The sequence below is a fragment of the Onthophagus taurus genome, chromosome 6 (genome assembly GCF_036711975.1).
Source record: "Onthophagus taurus isolate NC chromosome 6, IU_Otau_3.0, whole genome shotgun sequence".
NCBI lineage: Eukaryota > Metazoa > Arthropoda > Insecta > Coleoptera > Scarabaeidae > Onthophagus > Onthophagus taurus.
Genome location: NC_091971.1, coordinates 1,923,152 through 1,944,690, shown reverse-complemented (window position 1 = coordinate 1,944,690; position 21,539 = coordinate 1,923,152). Strand labels below are relative to the sequence as shown.

General features: G+C 32.9%; 1 protein-coding gene across 1 annotated transcript in view; it reads right to left on the bottom strand.

The window, feature by feature from the left end:
• Nucleotides 1-5,809, bottom strand: part of LOC111424833 (protein Wnt-6-like) — a 29,047-nt gene extending 23,238 nt beyond the window's left edge. The window contains exon 1 of the mRNA XM_023058527.2: nucleotides 5,685-5,809. Within this exon, the coding sequence (XP_022914295.1) occupies nucleotides 5,685-5,749 (65 nt within the window). The 5' untranslated portion in view covers nucleotides 5,750-5,809. The remainder of the gene's footprint in view (nucleotides 1-5,684) is intronic.
• Nucleotides 5,810-21,539: the final 15,730 nt, after the last annotated feature.

The following is a 21,539-nucleotide window of genomic DNA, read 5'->3' as shown; positions in this document are numbered from 1 at the left end:
TGGAATGAGACGATACATCCAGAACTATATAAAGGCATGTGTTCCCTGCCAAAAGTACAAACCAACCAATTTAAAACCAGCAAGGTTATTGCAAACCCCTACTTACAACCGAAGATTTGAAGTATTGTCTATTGCTGTCTCGTGTGCTCGACTTTTGGTGGAAGAAGTATTTCTGAGATATGGCTTACCAAGACGAGTTCTTAGTGATAATGGTGTGCAATTTGTTTCCGAGGTAATGCAGCAAACAATGTATATACTAGATGTCAAGCAGACTTTGAATCCTGTATATCATCCTGAAACAAACCCAGTAGAAAGAAAAAACCGTGATTTAAAACCACAATTGGCTATCTTAGTGGGAAATGATCACACAACATGGGATGAGGGACTCCCACAGATTCGATTTGCGATGAATACAGCAACATGTTCCACAACAAAATATTCTGCAGCCTATTTGACGTTTGGACGAGAATTGCGGACTTTGGATGATCTCAGACATGATGCTAGAGAGGTATTGGAGACCGATAATTTCATTCCGCAGATGACTCCATATTTGAAACGATTCGTATCCAGACTGGTAGATGTTGCGGAAAATGTACAAAAGGAACAGGAACGTCGAAAACAATACGCAGATATACACAGACGTCCTGCTCCAGACTATCAACCTAGACAATTGGTTTTGATACGGTCTCATGAATTGAGAAAAGTGATTTCCGCAACAACTTATGAAATAGAAGAACCTGAAACAAACAGAATAATTGGAAAATTTCATGCATCGGAATTGACTCCTTTCGTTGGAGCACCTGTGCCACCAACTTTACCGAGGAGGAAGAGAGGCCGTCCACCTAAGGTGCTGAACCATAATGGAGGACCAAATCATGGTTCAGAGGGGGAGAGTGTAGCGATGAAACTTTAAAAGAACTAAAACCGCAGTGATTAAATAAACATTTTAAGTACCTAGAACAACAAGAACAATTTAGAGCAACAAAAAATATGTGATTTTGCAAAATTAATGTTCGTGTTGAACGCAAAACACATCTAGAACAATTTGAATCGGCAAAGTTTGAGTTATGTTAGATTGTTCTGTGTTTTTTAATTCTTATTGTGTAATATAAAACCGAAGAATTACTGACTGAAACTTCGAAAAACTTTAATTTTCAAAGAGTAAAGTGCCCTTTAGAGAGTTGATCTAGTGAAAATAATAGCTGTTCCAGATTGCGTTAGCTATAATAAGTATATATTTGTAATATGGAATTGATAATAGAAAAGCTATGGTCACAGCAATCAACCAGACATTTCGGCGGCCAAACCTATTTTTAGTTATAACTTCGTAATGCTGTATCCCACAATTTTGATTTTCTAGAACAATAACTAGAACAACCCAGAACAACAAAGAAAATTTCACTTTTCCAAAAATGGGGGGCTAGTCAAAAAACCTGTTTTTTCGGTTTTCTCGTGGAGTTTTTATTTTTTCAATTTGCCGCTTTGGAACAATGTAGAACAACTCTAGAACAATCTAGAACAACAATAAAAAATTTAAAAATCAAAAAATGGGGGGCTAACTTCCCGCACTCAACGTTGAACCTAAATTAATATAACATTAAAAAGAAACTGTGACGTGAGTTTTTGGTTAGCCCCTCAACGACCGTTACAATAGTGAATTATATCTAAAATGGGTTAAGCTTTATTAGCTTAATTTAACATTATTTGTTTTAAAATTAATTTAAATATATAAACCCACTCTAAATAATTAAAACAATTTCATACTAAGAAATAGATTGTGGATTTAACGATTCTTTGGTGTAGTTGTGTATTTACATTGGTGTTAAAACTTAGGAGGATACCACGAAATAGGAATATCCCGCCTAGTATACATTAAGCCCTCGTAAATTTAAAATTACTCGGTGAGAGTCGATTTTTACGGTACACAGAGCCGTTTACGCGAGCATTTATTAACATATTTAAGTGGCTATTTCGCAAAAATAGTGAGCCATCGAGAGATTCCTCGCGCGGAAAATCTGACGTTTTGCTTATAAAACTATGTGTGGCACCTAATAAAACTTCTCGGACGCGTACCTTTAATTAAAACATTCGGTAATTTTTATTACCACATCCTCGGAATGTACTGAATGAAACTAAGCATTTAAAGCACTTAAACGAGAAAATAATTTCGCCTCTAAATTTAAAAAGCTTCCAAAAACCAGTTCTTGAATTGCAATTCGCTTCGCGTAGAAACATGTTAATATGCATTCAGCGCGAGTACGCGATACTACTAAGAAAATTGAAGACGTACCGGCCGACATAGAATATAATTAGTGGAAACGGTTTTAATAGATAACGTTAATAAAAATTCCGAGCCGGCAGCGTGTGCGAGATTGCGAAATAAATGCAAATTTTGACGCGTTTATCCCGCGAAGATCGACGAGAACACGCGATACGTGTGAAATAAATTCTTCAGCGAGCAACGCGATAAGAAATCTTATTATGTACGCGTATAAATTAGATAGTAGATAGTTGAATTCTTTCTGGATTCTTAAGGCGATGTCCTCTCTCGTTTCTAGACGTGCGATCTGCTTAAGTGTTTTCAAGGATTACCATACATACAATCTTACCTTAAAAACTCCATATCTCGGAATTTAAAATAGCATAATTTTCACTGATATATATTTATACTTGATTTAACTCTACTTAATGCCATAATTTGTCATAGAATTTATTAATTTATCTATCATTTTCTAAAAACTACGAGGTTTAGGTGTGAATGATGCGGGTTAAATAGCATTAGTCAAATGGGTTTGATGAGTAAGAGCTGCCTAAGATGTACAGGGTGTCCAAATTTCGATGGGTTTGCAGGGTATCTCAGTTATTATGAAAGATAGAAAGTTGCGGCTTTCGCGAACCTGAGCTACTTTTTTGTGAAACTTACAATGGCGCAAACCAAATTTTCATAGCCCTTTTTGTTTTTGATATACAGGGAGTGTTTGAAATTTACGATTTTCAGACACCTCCTGTATCTCGGCTATCCGGAAACTTAGTAAAAAAGTAAAAACGGGTTCTAATAGATTTTTTCACGTGGAATCCAATGGTGCACGTAGAATTTTTCTAGTCATCACGGTTTTTGAGTTATAAACACAACTCAAATACTAAATACTCAACTTCTAAAATACTTAACTCTTTATAACTCAAAAACCGTGATGACTAGAAAAGTTCTACGTGCAGCATTGGATTCTACGTGAAAAAATCTATTAGAACCCGTTTTTACATTTCCGGATAGCCGAGATACAGGAGGTGTCTGAAAATCGTAAATTTTGAAACACACCCTGTATATCAAAAACGAAAAGGGCTATGAAAATTTGGTTTACGCCATTGTAAGTTTCACAAAAAAGTAGCTCAGGTTCGCGAAAGCCGCAACTTTCTATCTTTCATAATAACTGAGATACCCTGCAAACTCATCGAAATTTGGACACCCTGTACGTAAAAAGATGCAAAACCAAACGCTAATGGGTTATTGTCAGGATATATTAGTAATCAAAAATAGGACCTAAGGGAAATCAGGAAACCTAAGAATCTGTCAGAGAGTGTTAGATGTAATATCGATCTAACAGACCAAGTGAAAACGAAGCTCAATTTTGCCAAAAAAATCTCTAAATTTCTGCTGCATTCATTGATCTGTCAGCTGCCTATAACACTGTATGGAGAGAAAGCATGATTTGCTAAATAATGATAGAACATTCCGAGTTATGGCTCACGAAGAAAATTCAAGAATGGCCTACTACAGGAATCGGTGCTACGTCGATGACTGAGCTCTTGCAATAAGATGTAAATCGTTCGAAGAATCAAAGAAGATTCTGACAGCCTAGAGACTCTGAGAAGATACTTCCGTAACAATACGACAAAAAGTTTAGAATATAATTCGAGAACACATGACTTACTCACAACAAAACATAGGAGTTGAGAGTAACTCCGAGTCATTCTACAATAATTGAGAATCATATTGATAACCCAATATTACAAGTATTTAGAAGACATTAAAGTATCATGTTCATAATTAATGCGAAATGATTAGCAAACAGACAATATCCATAAAGTTTTGTATCAACTTATACTTCATCTTTATTGCGATTCTACTTCATCGAAATCCTTTTTTAAAATTCCATGTTGCATTTGGAAAGTACCCAGACAGTTTATCCAGATAACTGAAAATCCTGCTTTACGATCAAAAAAGGAACTGAAGTAGCTGCCAAGCTGTTTAGTATTTAGAAAGTCTTAATCGTTGGAATTATTCAACACGTAAACTGCGTTGTCGAGTCAGACTTTTTTTTGTAAAATGATGGATTGCGAGTACGTTTCACTGCATACACTCTTATTGCTTTATTACTAACATAAACCATTATATTAGGTTATTTATAATTTAATAAAAATGTTATTGTAACTTTATTTATCAACCTTTCACTCAGACTGATATCAAATTAGCATAGAATAAACAATCAAGTGAATGTCGTTTTTATAAAACATAATCTATATTTGAATGGTATAATTCCCCCTTAATTTTTTTCTCTCTTGTCTCCTTATCGAATTGTTGAAATGCTAACCCCTCAAAATCAAATAAAGATCTTTCGATCGAAGTTTACAGTTTACTGGAGTATTAATGCTATCTTACAGGGAAGGGAATGATAAGAACTTTATATGGTCAACAAAACAGTTTTATAAAAAGATTTAAAAACTATTGACACAGTTGACAACGCATCTTCATCAAGTTTTGTGACGGACGGTGTACATACCTCGATTGTTGTTGATCCTTTTATGGCGCTGTTAAATCGACGCGCGTGTAATGGCAGTAAAGTACATTTTATTAAACCCAGTCCTCGTTTAATGTACCATTAATGTCTTCATTTAAGATACATTTAAACAAAAAAAATTTATTGAACTAAAAGAACACTATATCTAGAACCAGAAACGAGGTTCTAATTCTAGACGTTTCCTGTTTAACCTAAGTTTTGAGCTTTTTTTGAACCTCATTTGTTCATAAATATCTATCTATATAAGTCTTAAAATTATTATTTAACGCAATTGTATGGGTTACAAATTTAAGGAATGAGATGATTTATTTAAAATTTAAATATAAGCAAAGTTAATCGTGTTAGGTGAAATGAACTTCTTGGAAATTAAAACATATACATTGCAATGAAGCACTCTTAAACGTCAGAAATAAGTCCAAGGATTGCATAATTTTACTTTCCTCGCATCGATATGTAAAGTAACTCTCATTATTTAAAACTAAACGTAAATACTGTTGAGTTGTAAAACGCCTTAGATAATGAGTACAAGTAGGGTGATGTTAGTGAAAAGGTATTCTCCATCAAACGGTTTTCATCTAAACACATTTACAGATAAAATAAAAGATAAAGTGTATACAAACTGTCCTCGTTTACTACCGATCTCGATTAAGATGAATAACTAATGTGGCATAAACATTGATCAAAGAATGTCGTTGCATTAAAAGTTTAAACACGTTTAATAGTGTAACAAACGTGTTAAGAATATTGATGAGAAATTGTTTTCACTGTTGTTAAATGAATGTTTTTGCACCGATAGATACGTATGACATTATTAATTAGTTTTTGATTAGAAAGATGTCTTTGAGCTTTTGCGCAAGTGTGCGAGAAAGAGGGGTAGTTGAGACTTACCACCAAGAGGTTGTGATGGGGGTGACGAGCAGTAGGTAGACGGGCACGAAGACCACAGTGTGCATGTCCGCGCACTCTCACTACGCCCAGACGAGCCCCATGACTGGCCGGCCGGCCGCCCGGTCGAAGAGCGATACGGCCCAACCGAACGCCGCCCGGACGGTGCACCTGTGCGGACGCGCACTGTCGCATGCGCATGCGGTATCCGACCCGACGGTGACCCTACAGTAACCCCACGATGACCCTCAATCAAACATCAACCCCAAAAGAATATACCTTCAAAAACTACCGTCAAAAAAATCAATTAAGAAATCTATTCTTCAAGAAAATCATCCAAATTGAATGTGAAAAAGTTGGTAATAATCGTGCATAATTGATGGTTCCGCATACGGCTAGGGATTTTGAGATAGTCGATGGGTATACACAACATTGTAATAGGAATGGGTATTCTGGAAAACATCAATATGTCAAAAGGTGGAAAAAAAATAATGATGATGAGGTCTCAAGCATTATATGTAATTATGTTCCAAGATTATGATAACATATTTAGTTAGATTATGTTAAAGTATAACAAATCGTCCCACAGTACCGTCAAATCATGTTATAATCCCAGTTATTCTTCTACAAGATGAGCAAAACGATGAAACGGTAAGACACATCTTGTTTGGCCCTCTTATGGTCAACCTCAAAATGAGGATCCTCTGAGAGCAAACCGTACATCAGGAACACACCTCCGAAGAGGACCCTACACGTTTAGTCAGAATATTATTCCTAAAACTGACAGTTTTTACTTCAACGTCTATACTAGGGGTCTATACACAGTGATGCAAAAATTATGGAACACACGATTCAAATTTACTTGTCAGTTTTAGTATCAGTTTCATAATGAGTTGCGACTGAAAGGTGCCACTTGTTAACTATAATGAATGTTCTAGTAAATCCATAATCACTGAATCAAATGATCTCATTTGATGTAACTAATCTTTACACAAATGTTGATACTGATTTTACTATTGACATTATTTATAAATTATTTGAGGAACATTATAAAGACACAAATATAGCTTCTGATATCACATCACTTGTCAAATTTATTATTCAGCAGAATTATTGCAAATTTAACGAAAAGTTTTATAAACTTGAGAACGGTTTACCTATGGGTCTATCTATATCTGGATTTATCGCCGACTTATATCTAGACTATATAGAGAATAATTATATTATAAACAAACTTAATCCTTATTCTAACAACATCAAAAAATGGATTAGATATGTGGATGATGTTTTCTGTCTATGGGAAGGTACCAACGATGAACTTATAGCAATGTTAAATTATATAAATAATATTCATGAGAAGTTGAAATTCACTTTAGAAATTGAAAAAGATAGAAAAATTAACTTTCTTGACTTAACTATAAATAGAAATGACTTAGATCTAAATTATGACATATATAGGAAATCAACAAACTTAAACACAATTATACCTTATGATTCTTACCATCCTAACAATCATAAATTTTCTGTATTCCAATCGTACATCTACAGAATGCTAAGATATTCTATTAATGCAACTTCTATACAAAATGAATTTAATTTCATAAATAAACTTGCCATAGAAAATAACTATCCCCCAAATATAATTAATAAAATACTATATAATGTCATAATAAAATTAGACCCATTATTTACTAAGGATACTAATGAACACACCACATTTCGTTCTTTACCTTATAATGACATAAATTATAAAATTAAAAGTATTCTAAAACAAAATAATATCAATATTGGTTTTAAAAATAACTACAAACTTATAGATATATTGTCTAACTTCAAAAGCAAAGAACATATGTTAAATAAAAATGGTGTTTATTCTATTAAATGTAACGATTGTGAGGCATTATACATTGGCCAAACAGGTAGAAAACTCGCAAAAAGAATTAAGGAACATAAAAATACTTCTTCTTCAAATGTCTACCAACATAAAATGGAATTTAATCATGACATCGATTATAACAATGTGTCTCTCCTACACAACTGTAAGAAGGGAAATTAGATTTGTTCTAAAAGGTCTAATTTTTTACCCTTCTTACAGTATTTTATTTATTTCTATATGCCTTTATTATAATTTCGCTTGTAGATTTAGCTGATGATGATAAGTAATTATCGAAACCGGTACTAAGTATATTTATTAGAAAACTGAGAAAGAGCTCTTTTAAGTTTTACCTCATTTTATATAATGAATGTAATACGGCAACATGATTTATATTATTTAATTGCTACTACTACTGCAATAGTAGTGAAGAAGAAGAAAGAAAGGAAGAGATCAAAATGGATAAAAAGTTGTCTGAAAAAAGGAAACGGTAATCTCACGCGAATTTGCTGAACGAATTATGGTTAGATATCGATGAGTATAGGAATTATTTGCGCATGGATGCAAAAATGTCCGAGAATGTCTGAAAAATGTAGAATGCCTGATATTTGATATTTGCTTAAAAACTTCCACTAGCAGCTGTCTTTCCAAAGACAAGTACTTCTTTGGTATACAGGGCTTCCCAAAACTCCCGGGACGGAGCTATAAGTTTTGAACGAGTGAAGAGAAAAATTTGAAAATTTTGGCGTCACTAAAGAGTAATAAAAACTACATTCTTAGATAGTTTAGAACTTCCATGCAATATAGAGTTTTTTTAGCGGATGACCACCCCTACATTTTTAAATAGTAACCCCTCACGAGTTTTATCTTATTTTAAAGGTAATGAAAAAAGAAACACAACCCCATAAACCAAAACCCGATATCTTAATTCTTTTAAGAAGTATGAGGTTATCTTTCGACTGTTTTCAACAAACTTGTTTTGTAAATTTTACTTTTATTAACTCCAAAAATGGCGCAAAAACTGATCAAAAAACAAAAAATCACTCTTTTAATGATTCGTGGCTTTGTTGATAGAACAAGATCCTACGATGAAGTGCGGCACGTCTTCAATGATGTTTTTCATCAACGACCATCGATTTCTAAATGAAGAGTCGAAAGAACTGTTCGAAGATTTCAAGAAGCGGGAATTATGAAAGATCTTTCGAGAACTAGTAGACTGAAATCTGCAACAACTGAAGAAAAACCCAAAAAAATTTTACTGTCTTTTATTGAAGAACCTTCAAGTTCCTTATTAAAAGGGTCTCAGCTACATGAAATTGGTAAAAGTTCAGATCACAGAATTTTGAAAAGAAATAACTATTTCCCCTATAAGTTTCACCTAATCCAGGAATTGAATGAAGGTGACTTCGAAAGAAGGTTGGAATTCTGTGAAATAGTACGTAAAAAATGTGATGCTGATAGAAATGTTCTTTTGAATATTGTTTTCTCTGATGAGGCTACTTTCTACTTGAATTATAAGGTTAATAGGCACAATTGTCGTTTTTCGAAAATCCACGTTTAATAAGAGAAGATCATACTCAGAGACCGCAGAATATTAATGTATGGGCTGATATTATGGGAGAGAATGTAAATAGTCCATTTTTTATTAATGGAAATATGAATCTAACACCACTCGATTTTTTCTTTTGGGGGTTTCTGAAAAGTAGAGTTTATGCAACAAAACCAGAATCAATAAATGATTTGGAAAATCGCATACTTGAAGAAATCACTTCAAATTCTATTTATGAGCGTAATAAACGTGCGAAAAACCATGAAAACATTTTATTTTCCCATTTGGTAGTCAACCCCTCATAATTCTTGAAAGAATTAAGATATCGGGGTTTGGTTTATGGGGTTGTGTTTCTTTTTTCATTGCCTTTAAAATAAGGTAAAACTCGACAGGGGTTGCTATTTAAAAATGTAGGGGTGGTCATCTCCTAAAAAAACTCCACATTGTATGGAAGTTCTAAACTATCTAAGATCTGTAGTCATCATCTCTGTAGTTTTTATGACTCTTTAGTGATCTCCAAATTTAAAATTTTTTTTTCTACACTCGTTCAAAACTTATTGCTCCGTTCCGGGAGTTTTGGGAAGCCCTGTATACTTATAAATTCACGTATAACGTCTTCTTGCTACAATTTGAATAATACGCTTGCAAAGATCAATTTAAAACTGACAATGAGAAGAATGGCATGAACTGTCTCCACATGTACAGGGTGTCCAAATTTCGATGGGTTTGCAGGGTATCTCAGTTATTATGAAAGATAGAAAGTTGCGGCTTTCGCGAACCTGAGCTACTTTTTTGTGAAACTTACAATGGCGCAAACCAAATTTTCATAGCCCTCTTCGTTTTTGATATACAGGGTGCGTTTCAAAATTTACGATTTTCAGACATCTCCTGTATCTCGGCTATCCGGAAATGTAAAAACGGGTTCTAATAGATTTTTTCACGTAGAATCCAATGCTGCACGTAGAATTTTTCTAGTCATCACGGTTTTTGAGTTATAAAGAGTTAAGTATTTTAGAAGTTGAGTATTTAGTATTTGAGTTGTGTTTATAACTCAAAAACCGTGATGACTAGAAAAATTCTACGTGCACCATTGGATTCCACGTGAAAAAATCTATTAGAACCCGTTTTTACTTTTTTACTAAGTTTCCGGATAGCCGAGATACAGGAGGTGTCTGAAAATCGTAAATTTCAAACACTCCCTGTATATCAAAAACGAAAAGGGCTATGAAAATTTGGTTTGCGCCATTGTAAGTTTCACAAAAAAGTAGCTCAGGTTCGCGAAAGCCGCAACTTTCTATCTTTCATAATAACTGAGATACCCTGTAAACCCATCGAAATTTGGACACTCTGTACAAGCTTGCACACGACGAGTCGTGCAAAATCAAGCTCAGCCAGATCTTATCGTGCCATGCTTAAACGTGACAGCGCCATCAGTTTTGGGGCATAGACGATCACATTTGTGCATTAGATCTGCATGCAAATGTAACAGTTTTGCATCATAGTGTATGGATCGGTTAACAGTAAATGGGTTAAATATGGCTCCAGTTATTTAAAATTAGGGATATAATAATTGTGCTAGAACTACTACAAAAAGAAGTCAAAGAGTTCTGAGTCTATCTTCTTCTGACTTACTTAGCTGACTTATTGAGAAGAAGAGATAGCAGACCATTACAGTGCCATTAAATGTCAAAAAAGTTTGCGATTCTGTTTGAGAAGATGGGTTGCTGACAAAAATGATCGGCGTCAACTTGCAAGGAATCATAATAAGAAGAAACCAAACAATGGATTTAAGTCCTTAAACAATCCCTGTTTACGGAAAAAGCTAGAACAAGAATCATAAATTTTATGTTAATTATAATTGATTATTCTGTTATAAAAGAAAGAAAATAAATGTTTGATATTTTTACACAGAATTTTTTGCTGTAACCGGTAGATGCCACAGGATTGAAAGAAAAGGTCGCGTTTTCAATTCTTTTAGCAGCGGATTGTTCGTTGGTTTGGTCAGCAGGTTGTTCTTCGGACAACGACGACGGCACGCAACGGCCGTCCAAGAGAAGACAGACAGAAGGAACGGGTCGGGTCGGAGGTAGGCTCAAATGTACTACGTATTCAACTGCACCATTACGCGCGGTTCGGACCGAGAGGGGCCGTGATTGATGCATCGTCTGTAAAAGGGAATCAATGGCCGTGGAGTGGAAAGTCACAAGACCGATCGGGACTAATGGAAGCGCACTCGACATTGTCCCGTGACGGCCGATCGCAAATCAGGAACTCATCCCCCTCGATCCCCCGCACAACCTTATCTACAATTCTTATAATACAGATCCGGAATCGGTTTACATAAATTTTCGCATCAAATTACTTTCACTCAACTTACTTATTAAGATTTGTAGATGTTTGATGTAATGGTAACATTTTGCAATTTTGATTTAATTTTTTTTTGTTAGTGTATATGTGTATTAAAATGAAAGTGGTTGTTTGCTTGATTCGGTCCTGTAAAATCGGATGGGTTGATGAATTACCCGATCCGATATGTAAATAAGGGGCGGTCGCGCTCCTACCGGTGTATCTGTCGCCGTGCGTCTCGCAAATTTGTCCAACTCGGACGAATGCCCGTCCGATCGGACAACAAGCACTCATTAGAAACCGATCTCTAGTGCCTATATCTCTTGGCAGGTGTTCGTTCGAAAGCCGAGACTTGATCGATTCAATGCCACGCGTTCTCTTCTCTCGACGCGAAGACAAGAAGACCGAAGAACGACAGAAACGAACCGATGCAAACAAGTGTCGATCTTGACGAACTACGACGCCACGAGATCCACGTCACTCAAACGGAGCTACCAGATAGATTAAAGACTCATTGTACATCTTTAAGACTTTTTCTTTTTAATACGTATTCGTTCATTCAAAATTCAGATTAGGTTATCTAAACTTTTAAAGCTTAGAAAATAACCTATGCGAAGTTAGCCCCCAATTACATGTATAGTATTTTGATTATAACAAGAGAACCAGTCAACCGATTTCGATAAACAATATCTCATTCGAAAGTTTAATCCTTGGCTAATACGAAAGTGATAATGCCCGATTCTTTCGAATTCTGCTAAAACGCCAAAATAATGCGAAGATACACGAAAATAACACAAAAATCACCTTTTTTAAGTGGTGATAACTCGTAAACGATGTACCCGATGATCAAGATCTATACGTCATTCGATTCGTCATGGTTTTTTCTATCGAAATCACAAAAAGCCAGATTTCAATTTTCTCCTGTTAATATTTAAGGATTTTGATTAAAACACAAAAAACGAATTAATCAAACACATCAATTATCTCCTTAACTGATTGACCAATTTTAGTCATCAACATCTCGATCGAAAGTATGATCTACAATGAATGCGAAGGTGGAAATGCGCGATTTCAAAATTTACTAATTACCTGCGTACGGCTATTGACTGGAAGTCTAGCCCCCAATAAGAAAAAATTAATTTTGATTACATTTATTATAATTAAATAACGGTTTGACGGATTTTAATGTTTTATATCTCAAATGAAAGCTTACGTCTGGCTGAATAAAAAATATATTGTTCAAAATACTTGCGGATTCTATCTTAGTCAATTTTGGTTCATTTTGGTCCACTGAATATAAAAATAGTAATTTATTTATTGAATTGACTCTAGTTTTTGAGATAAAGTATTAATTTATACAGAAAATTAAATTTTGAGAAAAGAGAATATTGTTGAAATCTATATTTTAAAATTATTTATCCATTCGACTTAAAACAAAAAATAAAACAAAATTAACTATAATAAACAAAAACATATCGATAACTTTTAAGAAAATCGTTTTCTGTGTGATTTTCTATTGTGTTTTTGATTAAGGCAATCTCTCTGTAAATTCCAGCAATATGGTGGTCCCACCGCCCTTTATATCTCTCTTCCACAATCTTGATATCTTGGTGAAACCGCTCCCCTTGTTCTTCGCTGTAGTCACCCAAATTATCTGGAAATTTGTCTAAATGGCTGTGCAAGTAATGCAGTTTCACACTCATGTTAACTCCCAGTTTTTGGAATTTTTTAAGCATGTTGTCTACCAATTCATAATGTGTTTCAGCTTCGTGGTTTCCTAAAAAATTTTCGACAACCAATACGAAGCTTGACCATGCTTCCGATTCAACTTGATTCATATGGTTTTTAAAATTTTGGTTTTTAATAAGGGAGCGAATTTTGGGACCGTCAAAAATACCTGCTTTTAACTTCTCGATACTGAGACCAGGAAATGATTCACAAATATATTTGAAGCAGTCGCCGTTCTTATCTAAAGCTTTCACGAATTGTTTCATAAGTCCAAGTTTTATATGGAGGGGAGGCAGGATAACTTTTTCGCGACTTATTAATGGTTCTTCGATGATGTTTGCTTTTCCTACATCCATGTTAAGTCTCGATGGCCAGACTTTCCTGGTCCAGTGTTCATTTTTCGCTCGACTATCCCACAGACATAGAAAGCAAGGATATTTTGTGTATCCACTCTGCTGCCCCAATAAAAAGTTTACCATTTTTAAATCTACACACACTTGCCATTGATGTTGATCGTATGAAATTTTTTCTAAAACAAGCTTGATGTTTTTATATTCTGCCTTAAGTATAGCGGAATGACCTCTTGGGATTGATGCTAACACGTTTCTGTTATGCAATAACACACATTTCAAACTTCTTTTAGAACTATCTATGAATAGTCGCCAGTCTTGTGGTTGATATTCTGGAGGGCCCATTAAATTTAAAAGTCCAGAAATGTCATTACAATATACGATATCATTCAAATTTGTAAAATAAGGAAGAATATCGCGCTCTCTAGTTCGATAACTTGTTATTGACACGCCAGGATGAAGGCAATGTTTTTCTTTCAGTCTTGACGCAAGAAGCTCAGCTGATTTCTTCGATAAATTTAAATCTCGAATCAAGTCGTTTAGCTCACTCTGAGAAAACCCTTTTCGTGTAGGACTACTTTCTTCGAATTCACTTTCACTGCTACTGCTAACGTCTAATATTTCAACATCATCATAACAATCGCCGGGTAAAGAAGTAAATTCCGGTGTTGGTAAATCTTTACTATGCAACGTTGGTGGCTTAGCTGATTGTTGTACATCTAGGTAAATCCATGAACGCTTTTTATACCGATTCATACCCTTTACATTTACAGCGCAAAAATAGCAGTCATCAAAGTGGTTTCTTGGCTCTCTCCAAGTCATCGGTATTCCAAATGGCAGCCCTTTTCGACTTCCTTGTGTCCAGTATCTGAGTGACTCCACACAAGTTTTACAAACTTTATGCGGAACCCAACATTTATCTTGCTGTCCAAGGTGTTTTCCAAAATTGCCTGATAGGCTGTGTCACGAAATCGTTTATATTCCTTCGTTGCTTTTCCTGACAATATTTACCACATATATAGCAGAAATGGTCGGGATTATTAACACAGGACTTGCGTGATGATCCACTCATACTTTTTTATTTTCAACAACTATGTCAAGATGACAATAAAAATGACACAAGAATGAGTAAACTACACCGAATAGTGATCAAAAAAGACAATGTTAAAATTTTAAGGCTATTTGATATTTCGAGGGTTTTGTTATTTTAATAAAAATACCAGTTCCACAATTTATACAATGAAAACAAGTTGACGAGGAAAAGAGCAATAAATAAAAAACGCGTATGCGATCCCAGATGTGTAACACTCTGCTATACCACCAATGTTGCTTAGTAAAGATTTACCAATATAGGTGTTTACTTGTAATTTTATGAAATGTTAGATACTATTAAAAACGAAAAAAATAGTGAAAGTGAATGTGAAGGCTGTAGTCCTATACGTCAATGGCCTATCATCTTAGGGTGAGCTTGATATTATATTTTTCCCAATCAGACAACTAATTGTCGATTTATGGTAAATTATGTAAAGCTGTCTTTTCATTTTATATAGATCGGTTTATCACGAAAACTAGAGTCGATTCAAACAATCTAATTTATAGCATAAGAACTTCATAATGATGTGCAATTAAATTGGCTCCATAAAATTAGGAGCCAATAAATTTGTTAATCTATTAATAGATATAATAAGTATATATTTGTAATATGGAATTGAAAATAGAAAAACTATGGTCACAGGAATCAACTAGACATTTTGGCAGCCAAACCTATTTTTAGTTATAAATTATCCATATTATAGTATCCCATAATTTTAATTTTCTAGAACAATAACTAGAACAACCCAGAATAGAAAATCCAGAAAATCGGGCATTTCCACTTTCGTATTGGCCAAAGATTAAGCTTTCGAATGAGACATTGTTTATCGAAATCGGTTGATTGGTTCTCTTGTTATAATCAAAATACTATACATGTAAAATCCTATCTAATTGGGGGCTAACTTCGCATAGGTTAGAACAAAGCTTATACTTTAATCTTCATTTCTATGTATAATAAGTAATAGGTTTTATAATAAAATTTGTTTGTGAAATTGAAGAATTTCAATATTTAATGACAATAAAAATCGAAAATATTGGTCAAATTTAAACAATCGCACCAACCTTATTTATAGAAATTAAGAAACAACTTTTATCTTCATTTAAAGCTTAAACTTTGATCTTCATTTCCATATAATAAAAATAATACGTTTGATAATAAAGTTTGTTTGTAAAATCGAAAAATGTCAATGCTTAATTACAGCAAAAATCGAATATATTTGTTAAACTTTAAAAAATTATACCAATTTTATTTATAGGAATTAAGAAACGACTTTTATCTTAAATTAAAGCTTATACTTTAATCTTCATTTCTATGTATAATAAGTAATACGTTTAATAATAAAGTTTGTTTATGAAATTGAAGAATATCAATATTTAATGACAACAAAAAGCGAAAATATTTGTTAAACTTTAAACAATCGCACCAACCTTGTTTATAGGAATTAAGAAACAACTTTTATCTTAAATTAAAGCTTAAACTTTGATCTTCATTACCATATAATAAACATAATACGTTTCATAATAAAGTTTGTTTGTAAAATCGAAAAATGCCAATGCTTAATTACAGCAAAAATCGAAAATATTTGTTAAACTTTAAAAAATTATACCAATTTTATTTATAGGAATTAAGAAACGACTTTTATCTTAAATTAAAGCTTATACTTTAATCTTCATTTCTATGTATAATAAGTAATATGTTTAATAATAAAGTTTGTTTATGAAATTGAAGAATATCAATATTTAACGACAACAAAAAGCGAAAATATTTGTTAAACTTTAAACAATCGCACCAACCTTGTTTATAGGAATTAAGAAACAACTTTTATCTTAAATTAAAGCTTAAACTTTGATCTTCATTAACATATAATAAACATAATACGTTTCATAATAAAGTTTGTTTGTAAAATCGAAAAATGCCAATGCTTAATTACAGCAAAAATCGAAAATATTTGTTAAACTTTAAAAAATTATACCAACTTTATTTATAAGAATTAAGAAATGACTCTTATCTTAAATTAAAGCTTAAACTTTAATCTTCATTTCTATGTATAATAAGTAATACGTTTGATGATAAAGTTTGTTTGTAAAATCGAAAAAATGTCAATGCTTAATTATAGCTAAAATCGAAAATATTTGTTAAGGTTTAAGAAATCATACCAACTTTATTTATAGGAATTAAGAAACGACTTTTATCTTAAATTAAAGCTTATACTTTAATCTTCATTTCTATGTATAATAAGTAATAAGTTTTATAATAAAATTTGTTTGTAAAATTGAAGAATATCAATATTTAATAACCGGCATTTCCACTTTCGTATTGGCCAAAGATTAAGCTTTCGAATGAGACATTGTTTATCGAAATCGGTTGATTGGTTCTCTTATTATAATCAAAATACTATACATGTAAAATCCTATCTAATTGGGGGCTAACTTGGCATAGGTTAGAAAATAGGATTTTTTAATAAAATATTTCAAATAATGATGACAAAATCGACCAAGTCTCGACGACGGCTGGTACCTGTCGACATTTAATAATTCTCACATCCGTCGAGGCGACATTTCTGAACATCTCGCAATACACTCGGATGAGACTAATTAGGCTTGTTCATAAATTATTGGCCTCCCTATATTTAACTGGAGACTAAATATAGTGTGTCCCGGTCGCAAATGCTTCTTTGATTTCCCGTTTACTGTAAACCTCTCGAATTATGCATCCTGGGCGAGATTTTCTACTGATAAATAGGGGCGAGTGCTTTTGAACTCGGTTACCCATCAAGCTATAAATTCAAATTCATGTGATGCCAAAAACTTAACTCACTAATTAATTACATCTAGTATTTACAAGTAAAAACATCCCAAGATACACATTCCATCTTGTACTCTATTATGTTTAAGTGCGACTTATATACTTAGTACGCTACTTGTCACATCTTTTGACAAGGGACTATTTAACTGTCATCGAAAACTTCGAAAGACAGCACCCCAAAACTCAATTCAACCCTTCCATCCTTGCATGACAAACAAACAGTAAAACCTTTGAGACCGTTATTCACGTCTTTTCAACCAATACATAATTTGGTTTAAGTAGCATCTCAGTTCTTTTTCTAAAAACGAGAGGATTACCTCAAAACAGCTTTCGCTAAAAGCCGAGTGGAGATTTAAAACGTTAACGACAAACATCTGTCCCTAAATAGCCAGGTGTAGTTTAATTTGATACTGTTGTGTTGCCGAAGAAAAAGGTGAAATATTTGTGAAAATAGAAATTGGGTTAAACGTTTTAATATTGAGGATAAATGCAAGGTTACGAGCTGTTAATTAATTTAAAAACGATTCGGTGAACTACTTTTTAATTAGCTTCGTACCAAGGAATATCATAAAATTTATGTATTTTCTGATCGTAAAGTTTTGTACTAATATAAATAAATACCTACATTCGCGTGCTTGTTCAACGAATTAAAATAAATGTATATAACTAAATATTTCTAAATGTACTAAACGTTACAAGATACTTTTCGAAATATTTCACCTATGACCTCTTAGATGATGGGATGAACGTCCAGTATAAATTAAAACGTGCCAACACATTTTATTGAAAGGCTTATTCTCTTTGCGCAACGAAAGCTTCTTTCAGCTGTAACTGTACGATCTGAAAAGAAACAGTTTGGGCACATTTGATTCGTACACCGATGGTATCTTGGTCTTCGGGTACAATGACCGTCCGTCCAGCGCTATCCTTCGCATCGGATCCCACGTCTCTAATTGCTTTGTATTCGTAAGTATGTGGCCGTTTAAAAAGAAGTCGAAGGGCCCGAAGAAGAGAAGAGAAGACAGAAGGAGACGGAGGAGGAAGAAGTACGCATGGGAAACGGGCCGAGTTTGCGGGCGCATTCGGCTCGCGATTGTGGCGAGATTCTTTGGTAGCTTCTTCAGCTGACGGCAGCCGGACAGTCGCATTTTGCTGTCAACCGGCGCGACCAGCTCGAGGATCGGAAGCGGGACAAAACGAAGAAACGAAGGGCACCAGAAGAAGAAGAAGGAAGGGAAGAGGGAGGTGAGGAAGGTTCGCGAAGAGAGGCTGTTTTATTTTCCTGCCAAGGTTAATTCAGACCATCGTCGCTGCTAGTGAAATAGTGGCGCGTCCGTGCGTCCCCTGAGCATCCGCCCCGGCGTGGAACTGACGCCCAAGAATATATAACGATTGAATGCGAATAAAGATCTACCGGGATCTCCGAATCGGCGACAGCGAGAGAGACGAAGGGATAAAACGAGAAATAGCCGGGACGTCGAGACGTTGCTTACAAGAGCTCGGTATTTTCGCTAGGTCGCATTGTTCCCCTCAACGGCAATCGTAGCCGAGACGATGCTACGACCAACCGTTGGAATTTTATTTCAAATGTACGATTTAGAATTACTATGTTACCGTTCAAGTTAATTAATTTAACTATTCAACTATGCAAATTATTTGCTACCAGAACTTTCATGTTGATTGCTACTTAATTCTAGATATAATAACTTCACGTCTTCTATATTCTACATATAATGAGATGCAAAGCTCATCCCCACTTGCTTTAATAAAGTTATACAGTTAGCTCCTTAACTCTAACGGGCATTGTATTTGGATGTTCCAAAGTGCTACGATATCACTTAGGGTTCTTTTAATGTCTTCAGATACTGACATCATCTGATTGTTATCGATGTTTTAGTTGTTATTCAACACTAGGTTATTGTATATTTTTATTAAACTAAAACTAGAACTAACACTAGACGTAGCTCCACGTCCTGTTGTGTTAGTTCTAGTGATAGTGCAAAAGTAGAACTAACACTAGACCTAGAACTAACAATTTAGCCATCTTGAGAGACGTGCGGCTACACCCGAATGATTGTAGTTCTAGGTGTTAAATGTTTTGTTAAGGTTTAAGAAATCATACCAACCTTATTTATAGGAATTAAGAAACGACTTTTATTTTAAATTAAAGCTTATACTTTAATCTTCATTTCTATGTATTATAAGTAATAGGTTTTATAATAAAATTTGTTTGTGAAATTGAAGAATATCAATATTTAATGACAATAAAAAGCGAATATATTTGTTAAACTTTAAACAATCGCACCAACCTTGTTTATAGGAATTAACAAACAACTTTTATCTTAAATGAAAGTTTAAACTTAGATCTTCATTTCCATATAATAAAAATAATACGTTTGATAATAAAGTTTGTTTGTAAAATCGAAAAATGTCAATGCTTAATTACAGCAAAAATCGAAAATATTTGTTAAACTTTAAAAAATTATACCAATTTTATTTATAGGAATTAAGAAACGACTTTTATCTTAAATTAAAGCTTATACTTTAATCTTCATTTCTATGTATAATAAGTAATACGTTTAATAATAAAGTTTGTTTATGAAATTGAAGAATATCAATATTTAATGACAATAAAAAGCGAATATATTTGTTAAACTTTAAACAATCGCACCAACCTTGTTTATAGGAATTAACAAACAACTTTTATCTTAAATGAAAGTTTAAACTTTGATCTTCATTTCCATATAATAAAAATAATACGTTTGATAATAAAGTTTGTTTGTAAAATCGAAAAATGTCAATGCTTAATTACAGCAAAAATCGAAAATATTTGTTAAACTTTAAAAAATTATACCAATTTTATTTATAGGAATTAAGATATGACTTTTATCTTAAATTAAAGCTTAAACTTTAATCTTCATTTCTATGTATAATAAGTAATACGTTTAATAATAAAGTTTGTTTATGAAATTGAAGAATATCAATATTTAATGACAACAAAAAGCGAAAATATTTGTTAAACTTTAAACAATCGCGCCAACCTTGTTTATAGGAATTAAGAAATAACTTTTATCTTAAATTAAAGTTTAAACTTTGATCTTCATTTCCACATAATAGACATAATACGTTTGATAATAAAGTTTGTTTGTAAAATCGAAAAATGTCTATGCTTAATTACAGCAAAAATCGAAAATATTTGTTAAACTTTAAAAAATGATACCAATTTTATTTATAGGAATTAAGAAACGATTTTTATCTTAAATTAAAGCTTATACTTTAATCTTCATTTCTATGTATTATAAGTAATAGGTTTTATAATAAAATTTGTTTATGAAATTGAAGAATATCAATATTTAATGACAACAAAAAGCGAAAATATTTGTTAAACTTTAAACAATCGCGCCAACCTTGTTTATAGGAATTAAGAAACAACTTTTGTCTTCATTTAAAGCTTAAACTTTGATCTTCATTTCCACATAATAGACATAATACGTTTGATAATAAAGTTTGTTTGTAAAATCGAAAAATGCCAATGCTTAATTACAGCAAAAATCGAAAATATTTGTTAAACTTTAAAAAATTATACCAACTTTATTTATAAGAATTAAGAAATGACTTTTATCTTAAATTAAAGCTTAAACTTTAATCTTCATTTCTATGTATAATAAGTAATACGTTTGATGATAAAGTTTGTTTGTAAAATCGAAAAAATGTCAATGCTTAATTATAGCAAAAATCGAAAATATTTGTTAAGGTTTAAGAAATCATACCAACTTTATTTATAGGAATTAAGAAACGACTTTTATCTTAAATTAAAGCTTATACTTTAATCTTCATTTCTATGTATTATAAGTAATAGGTTTTATAATAAAATTTGTTTATGAAATTGAAGAATATCAATATTTAATGACAACAAAAAGCGAAAATATTTGTTAAACTTTAAACAATCGCGCCAACCTTGTTTATAGGAATTAAGAAACAACTTTTGTCTTCATTTAAAGCTTAAACTTTGATCTTCATTTCCACATAATAGACATAATACGTTTGATAATGAAGTTTGTTTGTAAAATCGAAAAATGTCAATGCTTAATTACAGCAAAAATCGAAAATATTT